At 32.6% G+C, this 14,296-nt stretch overlaps 1 protein-coding gene across 1 annotated transcript in view; it reads right to left on the reverse strand.

Annotated features, from left to right (window-relative positions):
• Positions 1-14,296, reverse strand: part of LOC139485561 (DNA repair protein RAD50.L-like) — a gene marked incomplete in the record, with an annotated part of 50,387 nt that overhangs the window by 6,636 nt on the left and 29,455 nt on the right. The window contains 8 exon segments of the mRNA XM_071270137.1: positions 529-614; positions 1,035-1,087; positions 1,464-1,589; positions 2,064-2,237; positions 2,928-3,075; positions 5,795-5,853; positions 12,766-12,846; positions 13,253-13,282. Of these exon segments, the coding sequence (XP_071126238.1) occupies positions 529-614; positions 1,035-1,087; positions 1,464-1,589; positions 2,064-2,237; positions 2,928-3,075; positions 5,795-5,853; positions 12,766-12,846; positions 13,253-13,282 (757 nt within the window).

Below are 14,296 nucleotides of genomic sequence, written 5' to 3' on the forward strand. Positions count from 1 at the left end.
TTGAAAAAAGATGCCAAATTCTTCTGTCTCTCTTGTATGTTGTTTTTAGAAAAACTACCTTAATAGTATCTTAAATCATTTGTAGTTGACCAGGTATATCTTGTTATTTCTATTTTTAAAAATGCGCAAAAGTCTTTATTCTGTCTCTTTTTTATGTTATAAGTACCATATAAAATGACAATCACATGTTTTTTGAGAGAGTAGTAATGCCCTTTACTGTCAGGTGTTAAATGGTTATTTTTAGCTACCATTAATGTCAAATTGATTAAAAGTTACCGTGATTCAACAGAGGTCTTAAATCATCATCTTTAATGTTATTTTTGGAAGAATGTTATCGTTATTCGTCAAAATTATTTGATTTTTCTATCGAATAAAAGAAAGTGCACATTTAATCATTATGCACCAAAAATTAATGTTTACATCATTGGCAAGATTTTTACCGCTAATCGTCATGAAGGGACCCCCATTACCACCCTCATTTGATGCCAGCAACTTAAAATTACGCTCGTTATCTATTTATAGAATTACCATTGCCTCTGTAGGTATTTCTCCATAATTCTCTGATAATTTTATTTATTTCCTCCATTTTTAAACTGTGATACCTCATGATAGCTCTGGAATTGACATAAAATGATTTTTTTTCAATATAATGACTGTGGGCAGTGCATATAATTTGATTTAGTGAACTTAACTTGCCAGGCATTATCTAAAATACTGATATCTCTTTATCTTCACTTCTCAATAACATTTTACATGATCAACAAATTGTATGTTCATTTTGCATAACTTGAAATATTTTCTCATTAGAATTCTTTCACATTTTTAATGTCAGGACCATTTATAGCCTACCACAAGTTTTTCTCATTGTTTAAAGCCGTACAGTTGTCATTAATTGCTTACAATTAATTTACTTGAAATGTAGTAGATAGTCTTATTAGCAATAATACCACATGAGATGTCCTTATATTCCTAAGAAGTGGTAACACTGTATTATCAGAAGGAAGTTAGAAAATATTTGTATAAGGCAAACTTACGTATCTAAAGCTTTGTAGTACTTCTCTAAGTCAGTGATAGCCAATTCTGTTGTCTGAAATAATAACAAATAATTGTTTTTATTAATACCAACTTTTCATTGACTGATAAAAAAATCTATATTCTTAGTTATTTGATTTCTTGATTTTCCAAAAGGTCTGCAGTTTATCCTACAGAAAATTTATACTTCCTTAAACATGTGAACATTAAAATTCTTGGTTTGCATATTCCCACTGGATACACAAAAATGTGTTTCCAATAAATAAAACTGATTCCACAGTAGTGAAATATCTTTAATTTGGATCCAAACATTGACAGTTGAACCATTTAACAGAACTAGTTTCTGCTTTTGAATTGTTCGATTACTGGAAAATAATTCTCTATTTTTGTTAGATTTCCATTTTATTCTTAATATTGATTTCCATATTTACCCTCAATACAATCATTTTGTCTCTAAACTTCTGAGGTGCCCCTTTATACATATCAGACTTCAGTTCTGATTTTATGTTTCTGATCTGATCTTCAAAACCTCTCTGTCTTCCTTCTGCATGGTGTTTCTGTAAGAAAATGTAAAGTTATGTGGTTGTCTGACACCATTTCTCTACCATATAAATATTACAAATAATAGAAACTCTAAATAATAAGGAGATAAGCAAAAAATTGTAAAAACATTGATGCACAAATTACATAATGAATGTCAGCTGAGTTTCTTCAACCTCTCTTTTCCCCGTTATTAAGATTTTATTCCTGAGAATAATTAATGGTTATCTTGTGCTATCACGTTTTAGGTCTATTTAAAACTTTCCACTGGTGCCAGATATTTGGTAATTTCTGATCATTTTACCTACAACTTGCTTTTCTTAAAGCAAATGATAATTTGAAAGTTTTATAACAATTGAATGGTTATCTGTTGTAAATGGGTACTGGGTAGCCTCCAGGTCTTTTTAATGTTTAACTATTTGTGCTGTTTTTGTTGCACTTCAACCCTCCCCCAAATTTTCTAGTTTTAAAAGTTTACTTGAACAGTGTACCTCCTTCATCAATTCCTCTTGTTGTGTCTGTAGACGTTTCCGTTCTCGATCTAGATGTGTCACATCAATATCTCCTAACTGTTCCTTTAAATCAGCTATTTTTTGTTGGACATCATCTATCTCCTTGGTTTTCTTTCTTAGCTGTAGGTTATCTAACAGTTCTCTTTCTCTTGTCTATGGAAAGATAAAACTCTCTGTAAATCTTCTTCAAATAGTTTTATATTTACTACTGAACAATAAAACTAGAGGCTCTGTAGAGCCTGTGACACTCACCTTGATCTATGTTCATATTTATCACAGGACACTCTCCAACATTGTAGACGAGAATAGAATTCCCGACAAAAATATGTTTTAGTGAACTTGTATTGTTGATCATTAAGTCTGTCTTGTTTCTCTCTATCTTTATATTTTAAAGTGTATTTTTATCCATGATAATATTAATCACATGAGGTAAAATGGACGGAAGAAATTGGTAAAATAACGTCGTTAAAGGGCAGTAACTCCAATAAGGAGTTGTTGGACAATTTCCTCCATATTGTCCTAATTGTAGATCTCATCTTGTTTATTTAAGTTTATATCTATCTAATAATTCTTTATATATAAGGCAAAAATTCTAAGGATTAGTAAAGAACGTCACCAAAGGGCATTTACTCTAATAAGGAATCTACTGAAAATTCTGACCTCAAGACTTATTTGAAGAACTTTTCTTGCTAGTCATTTTTGCACTTTAAAGTTCTTATCTATCTCAGGTGAAACAGTAGAACAGTCATTGTAAATCAAGCAATTCATGTCAGAACCCTTTAAATAATTGAACACTACTGAGCTTTCACAATATATACAAGCTACCTTACAAAACATACTAACTTGTTGTGTAGCTAGATCATTCTGTATCTTTGTTATATTCTGGTTGGCCTCTTTTTTCTCAGTTTCTTTCTTTTCTGTTTTTGTTTCAACTTGTTCTTTCTTTTTCCTTATTTCTCCCAATGTTTCAGCCTTGCCTTGGTTTATGTAGCTATAAAACATGACAATATCTTCCTGTACATATACAAGGACAATGGTGTACAAATAGTCAACATCTTGGTTTTCTTCAAATGAGGTTTCTTTGGTTACTATTTTGAACATTTTTTAGACGGAAAAACATATAAAACAAGAAGTAATTGTAACAGGATGCTGTTACGAAGTCTCCCAAACAAAGCTCCGATAACTCCCCATTCATATGGTCCCATGTTCATTTGATATGATTTTTTGTCCCATACAAGAATATATATGGCTTACGAGTAGGGATCTCCACCATTTACAATTTTTCAAACAGGAGGGGGTGGTGGTGACCCCCAGGGACTTTACCTACATTTCATTTGATTTGTTTTATTGTCCCCTACAAGAAAATATATGGTTTAGGGGTGGGGATCTGGACCGTTTACAAGATAATAGTACATACTCAAATTGAACGGGGTGGGGGTGACCCCCAGGAACTTCCGTCTAATTTGATGTGATTCGTTTTATTGTCCCATACAAGAATATATATGGTTTAGGGGTGGGGATCTGGACCGTTTTCAAACAAGAGGGGTTGGGGTGACCCCCTAGGGACTTCCCTTTTATTTCATTTGATTTGTTTTATTGTCCCCTACAAGAATATATATGGTTTAGGGGTGGGGATCTGGACCGTTTACAAGTTTTCAAACAAGAGGGGGTGGGGTGACCCCCTAGGGACTTCCCATTTATTTCATTTGATTTGTTTTATTGTCCCCTACAAGAATATATATGGTTTAGGGGTGGGGATCTGGACTGTTTACAATAGGACATTCTCAAATTGAACGGGGTGGGGGTGACCCCCAGGAACTTCCATCTAATTACATGTGATTTGTTTCATTGTCCCATACAAGAATATATATGGTTTAGGGGTGGGGATCTGGACCGTTTACAAGTTTTCAAACAAGAGGGGGTGGGGTGACCCCCTAGGGACTTCCCTTTTATTTCATTTGATTTGTTTTATTGTCCCCTACAAGAATATATATGGTTTAGGGGTGGGGATCTGGACCGTTTACAAGATAATAGCACATTCTCAAATTGAAGGGGGTGGGGATGACCCCCCAGGGCATCCCCCTATATTTCATGTGATTTATTTTATTGTCCTATAATCATTTCTGAAGACTGCATGTATCTATCACTTATAGTTTTCAAGTTATATTCATTTAAAAAATTTTGAAAATAAAATCCCATAGGGTTCTATAGTAAAACCCTCCCTGCTTTCTACCCCCCAAAACACCCCTTAATAGACCACAATGCACAAACGAAAGATTGATGGCTCACCTAGACATATTAGTCTACCATTTTATGAAATCCTAAGTCAATCTGACAAGCGGTTTTGGAGAAACGCTGCGGACAAGTTCATTTTTTAAAGCGGCGGAAGAAGAAGAAGAAGAACTAGCAATAACGGATGGCACCCTCGTCCCCCCATTGCCAGGAAAAAGGCAGCCATTTTGAAATTTCCAAAGTCAAAGAGCGTATCTACACATCGAAATTATGATTTTTGTAAAGTTTTATTAAGTTTGGAGCATTTTGAAATTTTTGACATTTTAGTCATTTCCATGGTTACGGCGGCCATTTTGAAATTTCTTACTCCAAAATGCAATTCTGCCCATGCCAGTTATCATTTCTGTAAAGTTTCATCTAGTTTGCAGCATTTTGAATTTTTTGATTTTTTTTATATTTCTACTGTTTCCATGGTTACAGTAGATAATTCCAAAATTCTAAAAGCAGGCATCTCATTGCCATATGTCATGTTATATATCAATACAGTTTCATTGATCTCTATGCATTATTCTTAAAGAAAATGCAGCTTTTATGTATTTGTCCATAGGCTCAATGTTAAACATTTGCCCTGTTTCCATGACAATGGCGGCCATTTTGGAATTTCTAAATATTGTCTTGACATCTAGGCATACCAAGGAACATTTCCATAAAGTTCCATCCAGCTAGGTCTTATAATGAAAGATTTAGAATTTTGAAAATTTTTCACTTTTTTGCAGTTTCCATGGAAACGGCGGCCATTTAAAAAAATTCCAGAGTCAGATGCACAACTTCACATGGGGGTCCTCATTATGTTATAGTTCCAACATTATTGGATCACTCAATTCTTAGAAACACGATGGACAAAATGTGTGGAAGAATAATAAAAATAAGAAAAAAAAGAAACGTAGAATAACAATACGTCACCCCAACTCCGTTGAGGGTGCCATAATAATAAAAAAAATAATAAGAACTGAGCAAAAACAATAAGTCTCCAAACTTTGTTTGGGAGACTTAATAAGTTTCATAAGGTCAGCAGATTTTTATTTTTACTCTTCCTTATTATGTAAAGTTGTGCGTATAAATATACAATTTCAAACATTCTAAAATTTTATATTTCTTTCTTATTGGTTTATACCACACATTTTAATATGATAAAGTTAGGTAGTTTTTTTTAATGTTTTATATTTTCTTATTTTCTTATTGCTTAATTCAAACAAAAGAATAAATATTTCATTTTCATTGAATTTTCTTATTCTAACAAAAAAATAATGAACAAAATGAGTGACAGCTCTAAATATTATAAACATTTATACTGAGTACAGAACAAAATCTTTTAGATATGATATTAATTGTGTACTGGTTTCTTAAAAGGACTGGTTTATCTCACTGGTTATACAAAATTCAATTACCGGGGTACATACAATAATTATTGTCCAAACCTTTTGATTTCTTGATTAACATTTTTTACTTTTGAAGCATCATTCTTTAACATATCAACCTACAATAGACAGATATCAACATATTACAAACTTTTAAAATAATTACTATAATGGAAAACAGGAATCGCCAAAAATACTGGATAATACAACCGACCACATAAATCACCAACTCCTCTGACATAAATGATTTACAAAAAAAGACTAATTACACATAGACTAGAAAGCCTGACTAAGGTATATATATAGGTACAGGTACAAAATGTTAAACCATTTTTTACTTAGCCATATGCCAAACAAATGAACACAACTAAAAACCTGCTGCGTTCAGCTACCAACAGAAAGACCACTAACTTGAACAATGATAATAAAACTAGAGGCTCTCAAGAGCCTGTGTCGCTCACCTGTTAATGTGTTTACAGATGTTGGCCATCTTCGTTGGTAGGCGGGGTCATTAGACACTTTTTTTTTAAAAAGATACCTTAGTATTATGATTGTGGCCAAGTTTGGTTAAATTTGGCCAAGTAGTTTTAGAAGTGATTTTTATACAAGTTACAAAAATGACGAAAAGTTGTTCAATATTGACTATAAAGGGCAATAACTCCTTAAGGGGTCCTCTAACAATTTTGATCATGCTGACTTATTTGTAGATCTTACTTTGCTGAACATTATTGCTGTTTACAGTTTATCTGTATCTATAATAGTATTCAAGATAATAACCAACCAGATGCTCCGCAAGGCGTAGCTTTATACGACCGCAGAGGTTGAACCCTGAACGGTTGGGGCAAGTATGGACACAACATTCAAGCTGGATTCAGCTCTAAATTTGGATTGTGATTAAATAGTTGACACAGCATAGGTTTCTGACACAGAATGAATGTGTTCTAATGAACTTAAAATTTTTGTTTTCTCTTAGAGCAATTCACTATGCTGTTGAATATTAATCCTCTCAAAAAAATGTTTGAAGAAATTTTCTTTTTTATTTATGAAATTTCAAATGAGAAAAATTGAACCCAATTTTTTTAATCACATCCCCCTTTCCCTTATTCCAAAACTAATCTCAATTAAAATTTCTAATGGAGTTTGCAACAATAACTACTCATTTAAATACATCATAAAATATTAAGATGTAAAAAAAACTGCTTGTTATCACTGAATGTTATTTATTATAATTTATCAGTTGGTAGTAAAAAGTGAATATACATTGTATATTGTATATAACAAAGATTTAAGTTAATTCTGGACAAAGAAAGATAACTCCAATTAAAAAAAAATCTTGCTATTGCACAATATTTTGCAATTAGATGTTTCTTGCTTACTATTCTGGACAAAGAAAGATAACTCTAATTAAAAAAAAATTGCTATTTCACAATATTGTGCAATTAGATATTTCTTGCCATTGCACAATACTGTGCAATTGAAAAGACTTGCTATTGCACAATACTTAATATAATAATTTTAGATCCTGATTTGGACCAACTTGAAAACTGGGCCCATAATAAAAAAATCTAAGTACATTTTTGGATTCAGCATATCAAAGAACCCCAAGATTTCAATTTTTGTTAAAATCAGACTAAGTTTAATTTTGGACCCTTTGGACTTTAGTGTAGACCAATTTGAAAACAGGACCAAAAATGAACAATCTACATACACAGTTAGATTTGGTATATCAAAGAACCCGATTTATTCAATTTTTGATGAAATCAAACAAAGTTTAATTTTGGACCCCGATTTGGACCAACTTGAAAACTGGGCCAAAAAGTACATTTTTAGATTCAGCATATCAAAGAACCTAACTGATTCATTTTTTGTCAAAATCAAACTAAGTTTAATTTTGGACCCTTTGGACCTTAATGTAGACCAATTTGAAAACGGGACCAAAAGTTAAGAATCTACATACACAGTCATGACAGTTAGATTCTGCATATCAAAGAACCCCAATTATTCAATTTTTATGAAATCAAACAAAGTTTAATTTTGGACCCTTTGGGCCCCTTATTCTGTTGGGACCAAAACTCCCAAAATCAATACCAAATTTCCTTTTCTGGTCATAAACCTTGTGTTTAAATTTCATAGATTTCTATTTACTTAAACTAAAGTTATTGTGCGAAAACCAAGAATAATGCTTATTTGGGCCCTTTTTTGGCCCCTAATTCCTAAACTGTTGAAACCAAAACTCCCAAAATCAATCCCAACCGTTCTTTTGTGGTCATTAACCTTGTGTCAAAATTTCATAGATTTCTATTAACTTAAACTAAAGTTATAGTGCGAAAACCAAGAAAATGCTTATTTGGGCCCTTTTTGGCCCTTAATTCCTAAAATGTTGGGACCAAAACTCCCAAAATCAATACCAACCTTCCTTTTGTGGTCATAAACCTTGTGTTAAAATTTCATAGATTTCCATTCACTTTTACTAAAGTTAGAGTGCGAAAACTAAAAGTATTCGGACGACGACGCAGACGACAACGCCAACGTGATAGCAATATACGACGAAAAATTTTTCAAATTTTGCTGTCGTATAAAAACTGCAAAATTTCCTTAAAATCACCAATTTTAGGGCACAACCCGACAACAGGTTGTCCGATTCAATTGAAAATTTGTGAGGGGATATATCTTATTCTGATGGACATTAAAATCTTGAAAGATTTGCCCTAAATGTCTTAGTTTCAAAGATATAAAGCAAAAACTGCATTTTACCACTATGTTCTAATTTTAACCATGTCGGCCATTTTGTTTGGTAGGCTGGGTCATCGGACACATTTTATAAACTGTAAACCACAATGATAATTGTGGCCAAGTTTGGTTAAATTTGGCAAAGTAGTTTCAGAGAAGAAGATTTTTAGAAAAGTAACAAAAAATGACGAAAAGTTGTTAAAAATTTACTATAAAGGGCAATAACTCCTTAAGGGGTCGACTGACCATTTTGGTCCTGTTGATTTATTTGTAGATCTTACTTTGCTGAACATTATTGCTGTTTACAGTTTATCTCTATCCATAATAGTATTCAAGATAATAACCAACCAGATGCTCCGCAGGGCGCAGCTTTATACGAATGCAGAGGTTGAACCCTGAACGGTTGGGGCAAGTATGGACACAACATTCAAGCTGGATTCAGCTCTAAATTTGGATTGTGATTAAATAGTTGACACAGCATAGGTTTCTGACACAGAATGAATGTGGTCTAATGAACTTAAAAAAAAATTGTTTGCCTTTGAACAATTCACTATGCTGTTGAATGTTAATCCTCTCAAAAAAATGTTTGAAGAAATTTTCTTTTTATTTATGAAATCTGAAATGAAAAAAATTGACCCCCCAATTTTTTTTTCACATCCCCCTTTCCCTTATTTCAAAACTGATCTCAATTCAAATTTCTAATGAAGTTTGCAACAATAACTACTCATTTAAATACATCATAAAATATTAAAATGTAAAAAAAGTGCTTGTTATTACTGAATGGTAAAGATTGTTTTAATCTATCAGTTGGTAGTAAAAGTGAATATACATTGTAAATTGTATAAAACAATGATTTAAGTTGATTCAACTACTATTCTGGACAAAGAAAGATAACTCCAATTGAAATCCAATTGGAATTTCTTGCTATTGCACAATAAGATATTTCTTGCTATTGTGCAATACTGTGCAATTGAAAATATTTGCTATTGCACAATACTGTGCAATTGAAGATTTCTTGCTATTGCACAATACTGTGCAATTGAAGATTTCTTGCTATTGCTGAATACTGTGCAATTGAAAATTTCTTGCTATTGCACAATACTTAATATAATAATTTTGGATCCTGATTTGGACCAACTTGAAAACTGGGCCCATAATCAACAATCTAAGTACATGTTTAGATTCAGCATATCAAAGAGGCCCAGAATTCAATTTTTGTTAAAATCAAAATTAGTTTAATTTTGGACCCTTTGGACTTTAATGTAGACCAATTTTAAAACGGGACCAAAAATTAAGAATCTACATACAGTTAGATTTGGCATATCAAAGAACCCCAATTATTCAATTTTTGATGAAATCAAACAAAGTTTAATTTTGGACCCCGATTTGGACCAACTTGAAAACTGGGCCAATAATAAAAAATCTAAGTACATTTTTAGATTCAGCATATCAAAGAACCCCAAGGATTCAATTTTTGTTAAAATCAAACTAAGTTTAATTTTGGACCCTTTGGACCTTAATGTAGACCAATTTGAAAACGGGACCAAAAATTAAGAATCTACATACACACTTAGATTCGGCATATCAAAGAACCCCAATTATTCAATGTTTGATGAAATCAAACAAAGTTTAATTTTTGACCCTTTGAGCTTTTGATTTCTATTTACTTAAACTAAAGTTATTGTGCAAAAAACAAGAATAATGCTTATTTGGGCCCTTTTTGGGCCCCTAATTCCTAAACTGTTGGAACCAAAACTCCCAAAATCAATCCCAACCTTTCTTTTGTGGTCATAAACCTTGTGTCAAAATTTCATAGATTTCTATTAACTTCAACTAAAGTTATAGTGCGAAAACCAAGAAAATGCTTATTTGGGCCCTTTTTGGCCCCTAATTCCTAAAATGCAGTGATCGGGAAGGACGAGCGCCCTGCGCCTATAACGCATATTGACCAGAAATGGCGCATAGAGTGACAAATGTAAGCGCCCACGTGGCGCACGATATTTTTCACATCATTTCGAAACGTTTAGATATTGTCAAATGGATTTCTGATCGTGTTACATGTACGTGCCGCCATGTGTGTGTACACAACTGTATAATGTTCCTCCAATCATAGGAGCACCTATATATTTTTGGGACGTCTTGGATGTTTTCCTATGGTAATAGAACCATGCGGTTTAACGTCTCGGGTGTTTTCCTATTGTAATAATAGATAAAGGCAACAGTAGTATACCGCTGTTCAAAACTCATAAATCCATGGACAAAAAACAAAATCGGGGTAACAAACTAAAACCGAGGGAAACGCATTAAATATAAGAGGAGAACAACGACATAACACTAAAATGTAACACACATAGACAAAATCCCACGAGAATAACAAATATAAAATTGAGAATGGAAATGGGGAATGTGTCAAAGAGACAACAACCCGACCAAATAAAAAGCATATATATATAACATCAAAACCAAATACATGAATTTGGGATAGACAAGTACCGTGACACGTCTTATCGCAATGTGAATTTACACTCAAAAATAAGAGAAAACAAACGACACAACGTTATAATGTAATACACACAGAAACGAACTACATGTATAATATAACAATGGCCATATTCTTGACTTGGTACAGGGCATTTTTAAAGGAAAAAATGGTGGTTTGAACCTGGTTTTGTGGCATGCGGTCTAACTGATAACCAAAAAAATGTAATTAACCATCATTCATGATATAATTTTTTATAAACAACTTTAAATTTATTACAGACGAGATTTAACTCTAATAAAAATCTTTTAATTTAGTTTAGCTTGCTATTATTTCGATTGAAAACCCTGAAGCCTTTTTATGAATATAGTTTTTGTCTCCATAAAAGGTGCTTAACTGTCCTTGTCATTTTTTGGTCTTTGGCTCGTTTTGACATTTTGTTCAGCGAATTATTGTTTTGTTCTATCAATTAATGGTACTCTCTACAGCTAATCTTGTCATCGTGATGAAGTAATACTAATAATACAAGAAGTGGAGAGGAAGTGCCTGAAATGTCCTCTAATACGGAACGTCTGGAACAAGTATGGTATCGACGAAGACCCAAATTTAATGTTAAAAAAAAACCAACCATGAACATGAACAAGCCAAGGCAACAGTACCAGTTTAAACATTGTAAATACAGGTTATCTTTAATATTGTCCGTTTTTGAAGAAGTTATGGTATATTCATTGAAAATACAGAATCACAGGAACAATATCCATGATATTATTTTAAATCATATAGGTAATAACCAACACCTCTTGCCAAAAAATACGGATACTTTTTTTTTTACAGAAGTCAATTCAAATGGCCCACTCATTTGACAACATGGCCCTTTATTTTTTAAAATGGCCCATTGAATTTATTTTTTAGGGGCCCTGGGCCCATAGTGAAAAAACCTTCCAGATCACTGAAAATGTTGGGACCAAAACTCCCAAAATCAATCCCAACCTTCCTTTTGTGGTCATAAACCTTGTGTTAAAATTTCATAGATTTCTATTCACTTTTACTAAAGTTAGAGTGCGAAAACTAAAAGTATTCGGACGACGACGACGCAGACGACGACGCCAACGTGATAGCAATATACGACGAAAAAATTTTCAAATTTTGCGGTCGTATAAAAACTGCAAAATTTCCTTAAAATAACCATTTCACAGGCAGCAACCCAACAACAGGTTGTCCGATTCGTCTGAAAATTTCAGGGCAGATAGATCTTGACCTGATCAACATTTTTACCCCTGTCAGATTTGCTCTAAATGCTTTGGTTTTTGAGTTATAAGCCAAAACTGCATTTTACCCCTATGTTCTATTTTTAGCCATGGCGGCCATCTTGGTAGGTTTGACGGGTCACGCCACACATTTTTTAAACTAGATACCCCAAGGATGATTGTGGCCAAGTTTGGTAGAATTTGGCCAAGTAGTTTCAGAGGAGAAGATTTTTGTAAAAGTTTACGGACGACGGACGACGGACGCCAAGTGATGAGAAAAGCTCACTTGACCTTTCAGGTCAGGTGAGCTAAAAATGTACATAATATGAAAAGCAGAATCAAATGTGCTTATTACTACACAAAAAGAAGCTATATTAGGTAGAGTTGTTGAGTGGGTACTGCTATATTTATATTAACTTATGTTTGTAAATTAATGTGTTGCAGATTAAAATTCAATACTTATGATCTGAAACATTTCAATCCTTTTTTTTTAAATTTTTATCTAAAACATTTATGCATGGCACAAATGACCATTTATACCCCTTTATCATGTTTATGTAAGCAGTAATATTTACCTGAGATTTAGCTTGCTCTATCTTATCTTCCTTCTCTGCAGTAATGGTTTCTTTCTCTGATTTCTTTTTGTCTATCTGATTCTGCAAAATCAATTATTCTTTTCTATGCAAAAAATCATCATTAAAGGGAAATAATTTTTCTCTCTTACTGAAAAACTAAAAAAGAAGATTTATATATACATTGATGCTTAAAAGCTCTTATAAGGGGTTCACTGACAATTTCCGTTCCATTTCACCTTTTATATACAAATATCACCGCCAAAATGCCAAACTTACAACTCCTAAAAGAAGTCATTGGGTTTTAGCACTGAGTCTTCTTTTAGGAGTTGTCTGACAGCTTTTGGTCCAATTGACATAAAAGTTTATCTGATTTTGAGGAGATTTTTTTAAAGTATAGAGGAGAGGACAACGAATGATTTTATGCCAGGTGAGCTAAAAACAAACAACAGACAACAATAGTCTTATATTCAAACATGAAATAACTAACCTGTAGAGGTCTTATCTGTTCACTGGCTTCCTGAAATATAAGAATTAATCAATTATTATCATTATACTACATAGCAACTTGCTTATGTATCTACAATAACATTGTGCCAATTACCTGGGTTTTTTTTCTAGTTCACTTCAAACATCACTAATGCAGACATCAACTATGAATTTTGATCATTTTCATCTAAGAATCTTATTGATTTTTTTTAAATGTGCTGTTGTTAAATCACAAACTCAACTACACTTACATTCATTCTATACTTCAACATTTAAATTCGGATAATTTTTGTTTGTTGTTCAGGAAATTTTTCAATACACTTATGCAGTACAATATTTCTAGCTCTGCAAATGATTTCATTTAGAAATTAAAGAACCTTAGTGAGCACGCTCACATACCCCACACCCCCACATTGTCACTGGACAAACAAAATAATTCATGAAAAAAAATTGAATAATAATTTCCTGTCGATATGCACACCTACATGGAATGTCCTTATTATCTACAAAGTTTCATGAAATTTTGTTGTGTAGTTTCAGAGGAGTTGCGATGACAAAGTGTTGTAGTAGTATGCTAAGACAAATTAGTTCAAAGGGGCATAACTCTTAGAAAAAAAAAGAATCATAATTTCCTATCGATATGCACATCTACATATATAGTATGTCCTTATTATCTAAAAATGTTTCATGAAATTCTGTTGTGTAGTTTCAGAGGAGTTACGATTACAAGAACAGGACTGACGGACTTCCTTGCGTGTGGTATAATAATAAAGCTGAAGCATTCTAAAATTCTGTAAATTCAGAAATAATAATGACATTTTTATGAATTTAAATAATGTGACTGGGTGAATATCTCATTATTAAGAACTTGCATTTGATGACTGTTAAGAGATATCTGTATGCATTTCTTTCCAAAAATCCAATATTTTGTCCATTCTTCAAATATCCCAATAATAAATAAAAGCATTCTAATTTTTTTTTAACAATTAAGAATGTTTTTTTGTTTGTTTGTCTTTTGGACACTGTCAAGACCAGATACCTGAAT

The sequence above is a fragment of the Mytilus edulis genome, chromosome 8, assembly GCF_963676685.1.
Source record: "Mytilus edulis chromosome 8, xbMytEdul2.2, whole genome shotgun sequence".
Classification (NCBI taxonomy): domain Eukaryota; kingdom Metazoa; phylum Mollusca; class Bivalvia; order Mytilida; family Mytilidae; genus Mytilus; species Mytilus edulis.